This window comes from Mauremys reevesii, linkage group 1 (assembly GCF_016161935.1).
Source record: "Mauremys reevesii isolate NIE-2019 linkage group 1, ASM1616193v1, whole genome shotgun sequence".
NCBI lineage: Eukaryota > Metazoa > Chordata > Testudines > Geoemydidae > Mauremys > Mauremys reevesii.
The window spans coordinates 9,635,778-9,651,215 of NC_052623.1; the positions used below are offsets into that span (position 1 = coordinate 9,635,778).

The 15,438-nt window shown below is 47.3% G+C and overlaps 1 protein-coding gene and 1 pseudogene across 1 annotated transcript; one reads left to right on the plus strand and one right to left on the minus strand.

Annotated features, from left to right (window-relative positions):
• Positions 1–398: 398 nt before the first annotated feature.
• LOC120395744 lies at positions 399–2,302 on the plus strand (annotated as a pseudogene).
• A 7,118-nt stretch (positions 2,303–9,420) lies between these two features.
• On the minus strand, positions 9,421–14,531 carry LOC120395745 (olfactory receptor 51G2-like). The gene is made up of 2 exons (XM_039520420.1): positions 14,516–14,531; positions 9,421–10,319 (listed from the first exon to the last, which is right to left on the minus strand). The coding sequence occupies exon 2, from the start codon at positions 10,249–10,251 to the stop codon at positions 9,421–9,423; it is 831 nt and encodes a 276-aa protein (XP_039376354.1). The 5' UTR covers positions 10,252–10,319; positions 14,516–14,531.
• Positions 14,532–15,438: the final 907 nt, after the last annotated feature.

Genomic DNA, 15,438 nt, shown 5'->3' on the forward strand with positions numbered 1-15,438 from the left:
TGAGAAATCACCTCCGAAAGAAGATCAGAAGCAAAAGAATGGGTTGACGTATAGATGTGCAAATGTTATGCCAAAACTTTTCATTGTAATACAAATATTACAAACCAAACATTCATGACATGCCTGTATATCAAAAGGCAGCAGCAGAGTTGTTGGAATCTCTACAGGAAGGGGCAGCAGTAACGTGTAAGCAATTTATGCCCCTTACATTTTACACGAGTGTGGCTGAAGTGACTTGCACACTCAGCTGGATATTAGAGCAAACAGTTTTTGTACGATTTACCCATTTTCTCCACCAACCTCTCCCCCACCCAACTGAAGTAACAGTCTTTGTTAGCTTGTAACTTGCCACATATTTGCAGACCCCTGCGTGGGGAGAGGATGAAGTTCCTGAGAGCATGATGAGAGACCTGTAGGATGATTGAACTCTTTGGATTCAATCAGCCCTGGGCAGGCAAAGCACTTCAGCTTCAGATTCTTGGGGCTCTGAGTATGTCACCATGAGCACTTGTGAAGGGAAAGTTAACAGAGCCCGGTTCACACATGTAAATCTGGAGTGCGGTAGTTTATGTCAACGTTATTGAATTAAAATCCTAGCTCTAAGAATGTATCCCATGAGCTGCAAAGAGGAAGTGGCTTAATTTGGACTCTCAGGCATGGAGAAAACAATATAATGAGGCAAAGAAACACATTTATAAATAGCTTTAATGCAGAAGAGATAAATACAATGACCATTTTCCTCATGAATTTCCCATGTGTTTATTCACATATCGTGATACAATAGGCCACACTCAGAAGTGGAGGACCAGAAAGGTGTCTGTGGTAAGGTCAATATTGTAAAATCATGTGGTGTTCAAGCAGGCGGCGGAACTCCCAGCCACAAGACATCAATGGGCCAAGAGCTTAGCCGGACTGAAAGAGGGACTGGATTTTTATGTGTGTTACCAGAAAATCCAATTCCAGTATTGAGGGTTGTTTTAAAAAGTCTTGCAAGGGCTCTAAACCTTCCTGATTTACACAACAAAATATGTCTAAATAGTGAGCGTTGGGGGAAACTTTCCCTCGGAGCAGATTATCTTAGAGCTGCCTATTACAGGGCTCCTTCCACCTTCCTCTGAAGTTTCTGGAACTGGCCACTGGATACTGGACTAGATGGACTGCAGGTCTGATCCAGTCTGGCAATGTCTATCTTCCTATCAATGGTGTAAATCCAAGAGTATGTTTTTGATAATTCTCCTTGAGCTCCTGGGAGTCTTTAGACTTGCACTGAGAGCAGAAAAATGTCTTGTTAAATATCATCTAATCTCCTGTTATTTTTCCTTTCAGGAAGGAAAGTTAAAAACTCCCTGGACCTGCCCAGTACATTATGTCAGCTGTCAATGACACCGAATTCAAATCTGCAGTGTTCCTGCTCGCCGGGATACCTGGGCAGGAAGACGTCCATCACTGGATCTCTGTCCCCTTCTGCTTAATGTATGTTATTTCGATAGTAGGAAATTCAGTCATTCTGTTCATTGTAAAAACAGATCCAAGCCTCCATGAGCCCATGTACATTTTCCTTTCCATGTTGGCTGTCACAGACCTTGGCTTATCGATATCCACCATACCGACGATCTTGGGCATATTCTTGTTTAACTCTAGGGAGATCAGCTTTGATGCCTGTTTTGCCCAGCTGTTCTTCATCCACTCACTTCAATTCATTGAATCATCCATGCTCTTGCTCATGGCCTTTGACCGTTTCATCGCGATCTGTAACCCACTGAGATATGCTGCCATCTTAACCCTGCCGAGAATAGCTGAGATGGGATTTGTGTGTGTGCTAAGAGGGATGGTCCTAGTATTCCCAGTCCCCTTTCTCCTAAAACGGTTCCAATATTGTCGAGCCAATGTCCTCTCCCATTCCTACTGCCTGCACCAGGACGTTATTAAGATGGCTTGTTCGGACATCACATTCAATAGCATCTATGGCTTGTTTGTTACACTCTTAACGGTGGGTTTGGACTCGCTGCTCATATTCTTCTCTTATGTGATGATCCTCAAAACAGTGCTGAGCATCGCGTCCCACGCGGAGTGCCTCAGGGCCTTGAACACCTGCGTCTCCCACCTCTGCGCCGTCCTGCTCTTCTACACTCCAGAAATTGGCTTGTCTGTGTTACACAGATTTGGGAAGGGTTCTTCTCCCTTGCTTCAGATTCTCCTGGGCTACATTTACTTACTGGTCCCACCTCTGATTAATCCAATCGTGTACAGCGTGAAAAGCAAACACCTTCGTTCTAGGATAATCAGGGTGTTCGTCAAGTGAAGGGTCAGTTCATCACCTGGCTCCAGCACTGGTGACATGGGGGACAAAAGACACAGGTCACCTAATCCAACCTGGACCCTTGCATCTAAGATGAGATGATCTACTAATCTCCACTCTGTAGAGAAAGGTTCAGGTGGCATCTAAGGACAGAGGCTGGTGAAGGAGGACAGCTCACTGGAGGATGGAGACCAAGGCAGGCAGCAGCATTTACAGAGTGACTGTGTTCGTGGAGAGCCAGGGGACAGGTGGGATGTTGGCCCATAAAGAACCATATTGGTGGCTGCTCCCCTCTCAGAACTCCTGTCTATACAGTCAATAAAGAGAAGGGATGCGGATGTTGGTTCCTATTACACCTGGTCTGTCATTGTCCCGTCTCTGGTTAAACATCTATGAGCTATGAACAAAGCTGCAGAGCTGTTCTGCAGTCACAGTCCTGGCACTTCCTGAGGACTCTGAGTTCTCTGTGATCCGTGGGTGCTGCACCAGCTGTGCACAGAAGCTGTTCAAAGGACAAGGACACTCACAATTGCCCCATACCTCAGCCAGGTGCTTGTGACTGAGTCGTGTCAGAGACATGATTCATACAGAAGCCCCAGGAGAAGCCATTCAGGCAGCCCACCCCTGCCACCCCTGTTGATGGCTCTGTGCACACCACACACCTGCTGATCCCAACCCCAAACAGCAGAGCAGAGCTGTGTGTGTGAGTGGGGGTCTGACACACAAGAATCCTGGCAAGAGGCTAATGCAAAGGGGTGGAAACAGGCCTCAGCTCCCCAAGAGAAGCATGGTTAACTCCTATCCCAGCCCAGCCCATTCAATGCAGGGAGACCACCTTTTCAGAAGGGAAAAGTAGGACACATGTAGGATCCCCATCTTTTCTCTGATGCCACCCCTGCCCTCTTCTTCCCCTCAAATCTCCACCTCCTGCCTCTCCTCTTTTTTTTTTCTTTTGGACAGACTGAGCTGAGCTCTTGGGAGCCGTTACCAATGGGCGTGTGACAGATTTTTGGTACCAATCTGCCTGGAGCGTCAGGTGATCAGGCTGACGCCGCAGGATCGTTTGGGGAGGAGATGACATAACACGCCAAGTGTTTAAATTTGTAAAGCTTTATTAATAAAATAATAAAATACAGCAGAGAGTGCTGGGAGCACTCCCACGTCACTCAGGGGAAGAAAGAAAGCATTAGAGCCCCAATCCCTAACCCACTTTCATATTCACACATGCACTACTCAAAGCTGGCCAGGCCTGGTGTAACATAAGAAAAAGAGGGGAAGGGGTGGACAGGAGTTCTTGCCCTGGGCCCAGGTCGTCCGGGGAATCTGCTGTCATTTCCAAATTGCTCCAGCTCTTGGGAGGGTTTTTAAGTCCTGGGTTCCTTTGGGGTTGTCATCATCCAGGTCCCTCTATGCCTGGTGCTCTCTGTGCCAGTCCCAATCGGCTTGCTGTGGCCTTCTTGGCTGCCCAAAACACGCCGGCTCTGGAGAATTTGTTTTCCGTTCTGTTGGCCTGCACCATCGCTGCCTTATTTGCTCTGTTTTCGCTGCTATTTTTGCAGCTTTGCTCAACTTAGTTCTTCTCTTTTTATGGCTGCTCAGGCAAATTCAAGCCCCCATCTTTCTTGGCTGTGAGTCTCGGCCAGTGTCTTATCTTCAGACTGAGCTTGCTAGTTGCAGTGTTGAATTAACCTGTTCTCTGCTTTATTTTTTCTTTTTCCCCTCTCTTGGCTTCTTGTACTCCTGCAAACGAATGTTTTATTCCCCACTCACACACCTTTGACCTGCCCCAAAATGTGTTGTGATGCTTGCAACAGCACTAGCCACATACAGTGCTGATCTGCCTTCCCTGGGGACTCCCTGAGGGAGGGGGCCATTGGGGTCTGACAGGTGGAGGTCAGCCCAGCCCCCAGGCTGCTCTAAACTCTGCTCAGGCAGGGGGACAACAGGCCAGCGAATCAAACCTCAGTAACTGGCTCCTTGCCATCCCCACTCTCTGCGGTGTAGAGGGGAGTCATGAGACATGCACAAGCTGGGTAAGCAAGGTCATGCAAATTCTTAATATAAAGGGGTGTGACCAAAGCCCAGCTCCAAATGCCTGCTGCTAGCTCCCTATTGGACCCAAACAACCTCCTCCCCATATCCAGCTTGGTGATGTTGGAAATTTGGATGCAGGGTGGAAGGTCTCTTTCCAGCAGTAGAGTGGCTCTCATTGCTCATGGAGCGGATGGGGTCAGGATCAGACAGAAGTGCATTGCAGCAGGGCTCTGTTCGTCCAGGCAACACTCTCCAGATCCTTCTCTCTCTGAAAGCATGTCCTGATTCCCCCTCTTACTGCCGAGCTGCAGGAGGAGCCCAGAACTCCTTTGTCAAAGGGGGCTGTGCTAATGACAGGCCTCATCACCAAGGGGTATTGGGAAGAGTTCAGGTTCTCCACCAGTGCCCCAAATCACCTGTATGAGGCAAACAGAGCTGAAATCTCTGTAATGCACTTAGCTGTGGCCCCGAGCACCTTTCAATCTGTAACATATTTACCAGCATAACACCCCTTGCAGTAGGACAGAGCTATTAACACCACTTGGCAGAACTTCCCCTGCTGGTGACCCCCATGTTCCGATAGAGGACACAGCCCCCTGCCCTACACTACAAGGCCCCAGACCCAGACCATTAAAGAAACAGTAGCCTGGGGTTTCCCAGACCTTTAACTATTACCAGGGACCATCTTCCTTTCTCCCAGGAGCTGTCTCTACTAGGCCTCTGTCAGCTCCAAAAGTCACAGGAAGCTTAAGGGGCCACACCCTGGAGCAAAGGTTGACTGACCCCTCTAATCTTCCTTACCCTTAAAGGGGAGAGTGTCCAACACACCACCTCTAATAGCCACTGAATTAGGGTGATCAGCCATCCCGAACTGGGTGGGAGAGTCCCAAATTGCAGTGTTAGATTCCTAGTCCCAGGCTAAATGACTCCAGGATAACATTTGTCCCAAATTCCTTGTAATGATCCACAACTCCCCTTTCCAGGTAGAGAGGTTGAGGTGGTCCTTAGCGCCCCCTCGTTATGAAGCCCCACCCCTGCTCCTCTTTCCCCAGAGGCCCTGCCCCCAGCTTGAGCAAGGTGGAGGGTCCAGGGTTCTCCACAGCGGGCCACGATCCCTGGGATGCTCTTATCAAGGCCTGGTTCTGGGTTCTGGCCTGTCCATTGAGTGGGGTTTGGGGGGAAGAAGAGGGACAGGAGTGGGTCATAGAGGTGGTGGGGCTCCTGCCTATGTCCTGGTTTTGCCTTTTGAAAAGGTTATCTCCCTACCATGGATGGGCTATGCTGGGCTAGGATCTAGCTGTGCCTCTATTGGGGAGCTTAAGACTGTTTCCACTCCTTTGCAAGGAGCTGGGGCAGCACAAACAGAGGAGACTGGGATGGAACCTGGGCCTGAATCTCTTGCCAGGACTCCTGTGTGTCAGACCTTCATTCACACTCACAGCTCTGGCCTGCCTTTGGGGGTATTATGGTCAGCTGGGGGTGCACTACATAGGTGTGTGGTGTGCAGAGCCATCAACGGGGGCAGAGGGAGTGTGCTGCCTACATGGCTTTTCCTGGAGCACCTGTGTTAATCAGGTCTCTGACATGACTCAGTCATAAGCAACTGGCTGAGGGAGTAGGGAAAGGGTGGGTGTCCATGCCCCTTGCATAGGCACTAACTTCCCCTCTGCCCAGGGGGTGCTTAACCCCCCTCTGCCCTTGGCCCCACCTCTACCCCATGCCTGCACTGCCCTTGCCCTTCCCCTATCCCACCCCTTCCCATCTCTTCTCTGCATTCTCCCCCTCCCTCCCAGAAAGTCCTAAGTGCCACCAAACAAGGGAGGTGGGAAGTGCTGGGAGGGAGGGGGGAGAAGGGAGCTTTGCTGCTGGTGGGTGCAGAGCACCTGCTAATTTTTACCTGTGGGTGCTCCAGACCTGGAGTGCCCTTTAATAGCCCCTGTCCACACAATAGAGCACTCAGGAAAGACCATGACTCTGCTGCTTTTCTCATGGCCCATGGATGTTTAAACAGGGACAAAAGTACTTGTGGCATCTTAAAGACTAACAAATTTATTTCAGCATGAGCTTTCGTGATCTACAGCTCACTTCTTCGGATGCATAGAATGGAACACACAGACAGGAGATATTTATACAGAGAACATGAATGAAAGGTGGAGTATGCATACCAACAGGAAAAGTCTAATCAATTGAGATGAGCTCTTCAGCATGAAAAAAAAAAAAAAAAAATTGATAATTAAGATGGCCAATAGAAGGTGTGAGGAGAACTTAACATAGGGAAATAGATTCAATTAGTGTAATGACCCAACCATTCCCTACTCTGAAACCTAAACAGGGACAGACAGTAATATGTAATAACTGGAGATATACCAACCTCCTAGAACTGGAAGGGACTGTGAAAGGTCGTTGAGTCCAGCCCCCTGCTTTCACTAGCAGGACCATTTTTTTGTTCCAGATCCCTATGTGGCCTCCTCAAGGATTGAACTCACAACGCTGGGTTTAGCAGGCCAATGCTCAAACCACTGAGCTATCCCTCCCCCCTCCACCAGTGACAGGACAGGTGTAATGGAAGCCACCGATACGGCTCTTTATGGGCCAACATCCCACCGGTCCCCTGGCTCTCCACTAATATATTCAATTTGTAAATGCTGCTGCCTGACTTGGTCTCCTTACCCCAATGCCCTGTCCTCCCTCGACCATCCCCTCTCCCATAGTTCCAGGCCTTAGATCCCGTCTGAAATTCTCTCAACAGAATGGAGTCGAGTAGCTCATATAGTCTTGGATCTAAGGGTCCAGGATGGAATTGGTGGCCCGTGTTTATCATCTCCTGTGTCAGCACTGCTGGAGCTGGTTCACGAACTGACTCTTGACTTGACAAATGCCCTGATTATTCTCGCAAGAAGGTGTTTGCTTGTCATGCTGTACAAGATTGTATTCATCAGGGGTGGGACCAGCAGGTGGACATAGCCCAGGACCATTTGAAGCAAATGAGAAGAGCTATTCCCAAATCTGTGTGTCACATCCAGGCCAATGTCTGGTACATAGAAGAGCAGGATGGCGCAGAGGTAGGAGATACAAGGCCCTGAGGCACTCCACCTGGCACGTGACGCTCAGCGCTGTTTTGGAACCAGCATTTTGTATGTATAGTGCAAATTATGTATATTACTTTGCATTCATCAACAATAATTTAATCTGCCATTTTGTTGCCCAGTCACTAACTTTTCTGAGATCTTCGCAGTCTGCTTTGGATGTAAGTATATTGAAAATTTTTGTATCATATGCAATTTTTACCACCTCACTGTTTATCCCTTTTTCCAGATACTGATCCATGAGAGCACCTTCCTTCTTTTCCCATGACGGCTTACTTTACGTAAGAGCCTTTGGTGAGGGTCCTTCTCAAAGACTTTCTGAAAATCTAAGTACACTATATCCACTGAATCCCCCTCTCAAAAAATTTAATAGATTTGTGAGGCATGATTTCTCTTTCCAAAAGTCATGTTGAATCTTCCAGAATAAATCATGTTCATGTATGTGTACTTAAAAGTCTGTGTTTTACTATAGTTTCTACCAGTTCACCTTGTACTGAAGTTAGGATTACTGGTCTGTAATTGCTGTGATAACCTCTGAAGTCTTTTAAAAAAAATCAGCATCACATTAGCTATTTGCCAGTTGTCTTGTACAGAGGCTGAGTTAAGTGATAGATTACATACCACAGTAAGAAGTTCTGCAATTTGATATTTCAGTTCCTTGAGAACTGTTAAGTGAATATTATCTGGTCCTGGGGACATTTACCGTTTAATTTATCAGTTTGTTCGAAAACCTCTCTGATGGGTTGTCACTCCTGAGGTGCAGTCTGGGAGCTGGTGGAACTGCTGAGCCCCTAATTTATCAGCTCCCCACCCTTGCACACTTGCTTGAGTATAACCACAGAATCATATGGTCTTGAACTGCACAAAGATCCGTATAATGCAAACTCATTAATATAAGTTGCTTTACCCTCGATGTGAGAAAGATATGCAACAGCTTTTGCTTACAGAGCTGAGATTTTCCCAGACACTTCACTCAAAACACACTGGTTATGATGAAACGAAAAACAAGTTTATTAACTACAGAAAGATAGATTTTACAGGCGGAGTCTTGGGGGAACAGATGGGGCAGAGAGTGGGGCCTCACGGAAAGATGCGGAACAGGACATGGGGCCTCAAGTGGAAAGAAGAGTGTCGAGGCATGGTCACAGAGGGGATGGGGATCCTGCCTGCATCTGTCCTGCTTTTGCCTTTTGAAAAGTTGGTCACCCTACACAGAATGGGCTGCGCTGCGCTGGGCTGGGATAGGAGCTAGCTGTGCCTCTGTGGGGGAATTGAGGACCATCTCAACCCCTATGCAAGCACATGGGGCAGCACAAACAGAAGGGCTGGGTAGGGAATCTGGGCCTGAGTCTCTTGCCAGGACTCCTCTGTGTCAGACACACGCACATTGGCTCTGCCTCTGTGGGGAGTGGGTTCGGCTGGTGTTCTGTCTGAGGAGACATCAATGGGGGAGTGCTGTGTGAATGGCTTCTCCTGGGTCTCCTAGCTGAGGAAGTAGGGGAAGGGTGGATGTTTGTGCTCATGTATCACGCAGCAACCAAAGCACTCAGGAAGGACCAGGACTGCGACTACAGCTCTGCAGCTTTTCTCATGGCCCGTTGATGTTTAATCAGAGACAGGACAGTGACAGTCCAGGTGTAATAGAAAACAACATTCACATCCCTTCTCTTTATTGATTGTATCAAGAGGAATTCTGAGGTCGGACCAGCCACTGATACAGCTCTTTATGGGCCAAATTCCTACTGTTACCCTGGCTCTCCATGAACACCGTCACTTTGTAAATGCTGTTGCCTGCCTTGTTCTCCTTCCCCAAGTTCATTATCCCCCATCACCAGCCCCTGACCCATTACTCCAGGCCTCATACCCCATCAGAACTGCGCTCTACAGAATGGAAATCAGTAGCTCATGTCGTCTCGGATATAAGGGTCCAGGATGCAATAGGTGGCCATTGTTTTTATTTCTGGTGTCACCAGCACTGAAGCCAGGTGATGAACTGACCCTTCATTTGACAAACACCCTGATTATCCTTGCACGAAGGTGTCTACTTTTCACACTGTACACAATTGGGTTCATCAGGGGTGGAACCAGCAGGTAGACGTAGCCCAGGAGAATCTGAAGCAAGGGAGAAGAGCTATTCCCAAATCTATGTACCAGAGACAAGCCAAACTCCGGTATGTAGAAGATCAGGACGGCACAGAGGTGGGAAACACAGGTGTTCAAGGCCCTGAGGCACTCCGCGTGGGACGCGATGCTCAGCACTGTTTTGAGGATCATCACATAAGAGAGGAGGATAAGCAGCGAGTCCAACCACGTTGTAAAGAATGCAACAGATAAGCCATAGATGCTGTTGTCTGTGATGTCTGAACAAGCCATTTTCATGACCTCCTGGTGCAGGCAGTAGGAATGGGAGAGGACATTGGCTCGACAGTATCGGAACCGTTTCAGGAGAATGGGGAGTGGGAATATTACGGCCACCCCTCTTAGCACACACACAAGTCCCATCTTGGCTATTCTTGCCAGGGTTAAGATGGAAGCATATCTCAGAGGGTTGCAGATCGCAACGAAGCGGTCAAAGGCCATCAACAAGAGCACGGAGGATTCAATGCACTGAAGCGAGTGGATGAAAAACAGCTGGGCAAAACAAGCATTGAGGCTGATCTCCCTAACATTAAACAAGAATATGCCCAGTATCGTTGGTATGGTGGATATAGATAAGGCAAGGTCTGTGACAGCCAACATGGAAAGGAAAATGTACATGGGCTCATGGAGGCTTGGATCTATTTTTATAATGAACAGAATGGCTGAATTTCCTACTATGGAAATAACATACATTATGCAGAAGGGGATAGAGATCCAAATATAGACATCTTCCTGCCCAGGTATCCCGGTGAGGAGGAACACTGCAAATTTGAATTTGGTGTCATTGACAGCTGACATAATGTACTGGGCAAGTCCAAGGAGTTTTGAGCTTTCCTTCCTGAAAGGAAAAAGAACAGGAGATTAGATGATAATTAGTGAGGCATCATTCTGCTCTCAGTGCAAGTCTAGAGACGCCCAGGAGCTCACGGAAGATCAGCATAAATATAGTCTTGGATTTATACCACTGATAGGAAGATAGGCACTGCCAGACTGGATCAGATCTGCAATCCATCTAGCCCAATAACCAGTGGCCAGTTCCAGATGCTACAGAGGAAGGTGGAAACAGCCCTGTAATAGGAAGCTATAGGAAAACCTGCTCCCAAGGAAAGTTTCCCCCTGATCCTCAGTAGTTTGACATATTTTGTGGTGTAAATCAGGATGGTTTATCGCCCATCCAAAACTACTGTAATTGGATTCCTGATTATGCAGATAAGTATCCAGTCCCTCTTTGAATGCTGCTAATCTCTTGGCCCCATTGACATCTCGAAGGTGCCACAAGTACTCCTGTTCTTTCTATGGATACAGACTAACATGGCTGCTACTCTGAGACCATACCACAGACACCTCCACTTCTGACTGTGGCTTATTGTATCATGATATGTGGGTAAACACATGGCAAATGCAAGGGAAATATGGTCATTGCAGTTATCTGTCTTGCATTGAAGCTATATATAAAGTATTTCATTGCCTTGCTATATAAGTCAGTGGCATATGAATTGATGTAGTTAAAGCTACTGTTATTTAAGCACCTGTCACTAAGAATTTATCCCATGTACTGGAAAAAGTCAGTGGCATAGTTTAGACTATCAGGAGTGGAGAAAATTAATAATTATATATATTAATTTTCTCCACTCCTGATAGTCTAAACTATGCCACTGACTTTTTCCAGTACATGGGATAAATTCTTAGTGACAGGTGCTTAAATAACAGTAGCTTTAACTACATCAATTCATATTTACATGGCAAATTCTATCAGAACTGGACTCTATTAACTTTCCCTTACAAAATGCTCCTGGTGATATTCTGACCTGCAAGCTGAGGTGCTTGGCCTGGCCAATGTTGACTGAATCCAGAGAGTTCAATCATCCTACAGGCTTTTCTTCATCCTCACAGGACCTGCATCCTCTCCCTATGCAAGGGTCTATAGATATTTTGGAAGTTACAAGCTGAAATAGACAGTTACTTCAGCTTGGCTGGGGAGGGATTGCTCCCACACATAGATGAATAGGGCAAACACTAGGTTTCAACTAATATCCAGTTGAGTGGGCAAGTTACCTCAGCCATGTCCGTGTGACAGCTGATGGGCATAAATTATTGTAAAAGATTATAACACTCCCCTTTCCTGCACCCCAGTTGTACTCTTTGCTGAAACACAGACCAGCAGTTTTGTTCTTTCCGGACATTTTGGAAAGTCTTGCACAGGTACTTCAGTTATTGTGTGCCTGACCCTGAATATAAATGTTTGAAACAACTTCTCATGAGTTTACCAGGAGACAGTATCCTACAACATTTCACTGAAAAAAATAGTTAATAGCAAAACCAATTGTAAACAGTATTTGGAGTATTTGGCATAACATTTGCAAGAATGTCAACCAATTCTTTCCTCTCTCATTTTCTTTCAGAGCTGATTTCTCAGGTTAGAGTGGGACTTAAAATGTCGCATCTGTCATTTGGATTTCTTGAGAACCTGAACATTTTGCAGCATCTCAGCCCTCATTCAGTCACTTTTCAGCAAATAAAAGTCTAGTAGCTCCTCTGTCCCTGGGTTAATAGCTGACTGGTTCTCCTCAGGTTCTGTTCTGTCAGTCTGTATCCTGTACCCGGAGTGGTAATAGGCATCAGTGTCAGTATAGAAAATATTCATTCCTAGAGTTCCCACACTCTCATACCTAGTAACCCCAGCACCTATTATTCAGCTGCAATGAGTGTTTGCAGGAAATGAATTTCAATGTCAAATGCATGAATATTCATAGAAATGGAAATTCCCACATGAAAGGAGTCTATTGCTCTCTCTTTCTTTGACTGTCTCTGTCCTGTATTCATAAAATCCATAGCACCCAGGAATGGCATTGGGACAGACATGGAGCTGAGCTGCCATAATGAATGTGTCTGTTAAACCCTGTTGTTGGGATGTTTGCTGTAGAGCTATATTGGGTGAACTATTGGGATGTTTATGTTATGGCTACATTGGGTGAAACCCTGTGGCTCTTCTTAGTTTAACAGCAGGCTGCTGGAAAACATGAAGGAAGAGAAGCAACAGCTTAAGAAAAGCCATGGCTCAGTAATCAACCCAGGGAGCTTTAGAGACAACACCAGAGCTACACGTTTGGAAGAGCCTATTCCCGGGCTCCAGCCATATTACCCAGCTTGTTTTGCCAGTGCTGGGAGTCTGTCCAGAGGTCTGGCAGCTGTTTATGAGAAGCTCTTCAGACTGACAGGCACAGACAATGCTGGGGAAGTCATAAAGCCCTGGGTCTGCCTGGGTCCTCATCAGATTGGGAGGGCTTGGGGTCAGAGACGTGTACAGACTGTTGTTTGAAAACCCTATTATTCTCCCATGTTACGCTTTATTCCTGCTGTTCAGATTAAACAGTATTTGAGTTCCAGAAGGCTGGATGGTCACTCGTCTCACCACTGCTCACAGACTCCCAAAGGGAAGAACCGCAGGTGCTGAACCCATTCAGACCAGCTCAGCAAGCTGTCCATGCGCCATATATTCTAATCTAGGGTGGGTGGGAGAATTGTGGGATTCCATCCCATGAGAGGGCAGGGACCGAGACCTGACATGTGGCACTCGGAGACCAGAGAGGGGCAGAGATGCCGGTAGCCCTGTAACTCTGTGGATTACCCACAGGGTAAAATGGTGAAGTCCTCAGCCTGTCAGGAAACACAAATAAGCCCTATCAGACCTGTTACCACAGAGCAACACAGCTCTGAATTCCTGTGTTCACAATTGAGCCAGAGAATAAACTCTTTGAAAATGCATTTGCTGATTAAATTTCCAGAAGCAAATAAACCTGAGGTGATTTTTGAACTAGTCACTGAGATTCCGTGGGATCTCCTCTCGCTCAGCCCCTGGCAGGATCGTGCCCAGAGCACACGGCACCTCTAGAAATGGGAGCCCTTGAGAAATCCTGACTCAAGGCATCGGGGTTTTAATACTCCAAGGTTGCTTTGAATCTCAGATTTCTCTGTAGCGTGAAGAGCCAACCGTGGAGCATGGGCAGATGTAGGGGAGGGGTTTCCAAGCTACCTAGTGCTGCCTGCCCCCCGGCCCCTGTCACTGTGTCACCCCGACAGCCCAGCTGAGTCCTCTGCCACTGCACAGAACATCTGCAAATGGAAACAGCTCGCAGCCTTTCCCCTTCACTTCTCATTTTAAAAGATAGTGAAACCTGACAACGTACCCAATTCCTGCAAAAGGGGAGCCGCTGACACCAGAAATCTTCACCCAAAAGGACAAGGATTCATCGGAGAGTCTGCACAGGCAGCATTTGTTCAGACAGGGAGGTAACTGTCTTTATGAAGCATGTCTGCACATTCCCTTGGGGCCACTTGGCCATCAGGGAACCTCAGCTGCTTGGCTTAGTGTGCACCAGCTTTAACACCCATCACGGCCAATGGCAAACTGCAGGAGGCCAAATCACAGGGGACACGTGGTGATGCTACCTAATTGGACTGCAGCGCCAGCCCTGCTGCAGGCTCTATCCCTGGAATCTGGGCTTGTCATCACTGTTCGTGTGGTTCCAATTAGTCACCAGGCTACCCTGAGGGTGGCCGAGTGGTAACCATGATGCCATCACAGCTGTGATCTTGCTGAAATAATATATTATAATAATAACAATCATAATTAATTAATAATAACTTAGGACCAAATTTCTCCCTGATAGCCCCCTTTCCCGCATTACAAATCCAGGGTGGAGGCCAGGGAAGGGCAATTCCATAAGGCTCCCTAAATGGGAAATTTTCCTTGGATCATTCCATGATGCAAGGTCCCTTCCCTTCTCCCTGAGGAATGAAAAGGGGGACCCAGGATCCCTGAATCCCTGAAGTTATGCACATATCTCAGTGATGCACTGGTAGTTAGACCCACCCACCCACAATCTCTGGGCCTCCACAACTGCTCTAGGACCCTCTCCAGCTCCCGGCTAGCACAGGTTTATCAGAGATGTGCTACCAGGGCCTGTCACAGTAGCCGCTGCCCACAGGATCTGCTGAAGGGGCCTTGTACAGGGCAGAGGGGGCTGCACAGAGATGGGATGGCTGGTTAGAGTAGCTGATGGGCACAGTACCCCAGCCATAGACTGGTCGGGAACTGTTGACCTTTCCATACCAGAGTGCAGCCATAGACTCTGTCAGTACAACCTTCATTTACTATATGAGGAAGAGGCAGATGAAAAGCCTCCAATTTCTCTTGTGGATCCTGGCAGCTGCAGCTGGGCAGCATCATGGCAGCTGAGATTTCAGAGAAACCCATCTCAAAGATGAGTGAAAAGGAAACATTTTTGTTTGGGTTTCGTGGGGGGAAATATCTCTGTTTTCCAGCCCAGCTCTAGTTCAAATCATGATCCTCTGTCCCTCATGCTATAGAACCACACCCCTAGATGGCAGCACTAGCCCTGCACCAGCCTCCTACACTCAGCAGGCCCTGGACTAGGGTGACCATATTTTCCAAAGAGAAAACAGGAGACCCCCCCAGCTGCTTGCCCAGACTCCCCCGACCCCACATGTGACGGGCCACTCAGCTCTCAGCATCCTATGGGGGTCTGGCATCTCTATTCACCCTCCCTGAAGATCAACCCACTTCCACACCTTTTTGACAGAAATGGGGTTTGCTCTTGCCAATGAATTGTCAGCAAGAGTAATTGGGAAAAATGCCTCGGTGGGGAGTGGGGGGGAAGGAGTATTCAAATAACATTTTTACAATAAGCAAATTCATTTCAATAAATATAGGTGTTTTCTCTATATTACTTGTAAACACACATTTTGTGACTACAAAGTGTTTGTATTGCATTCAGATCCAATCCAAAATTCTTCTAAATAGGCTCCCAATTCTACTGCCTTTCACCCCAGGCCTCTTTTATTACTCACAACCTGTAA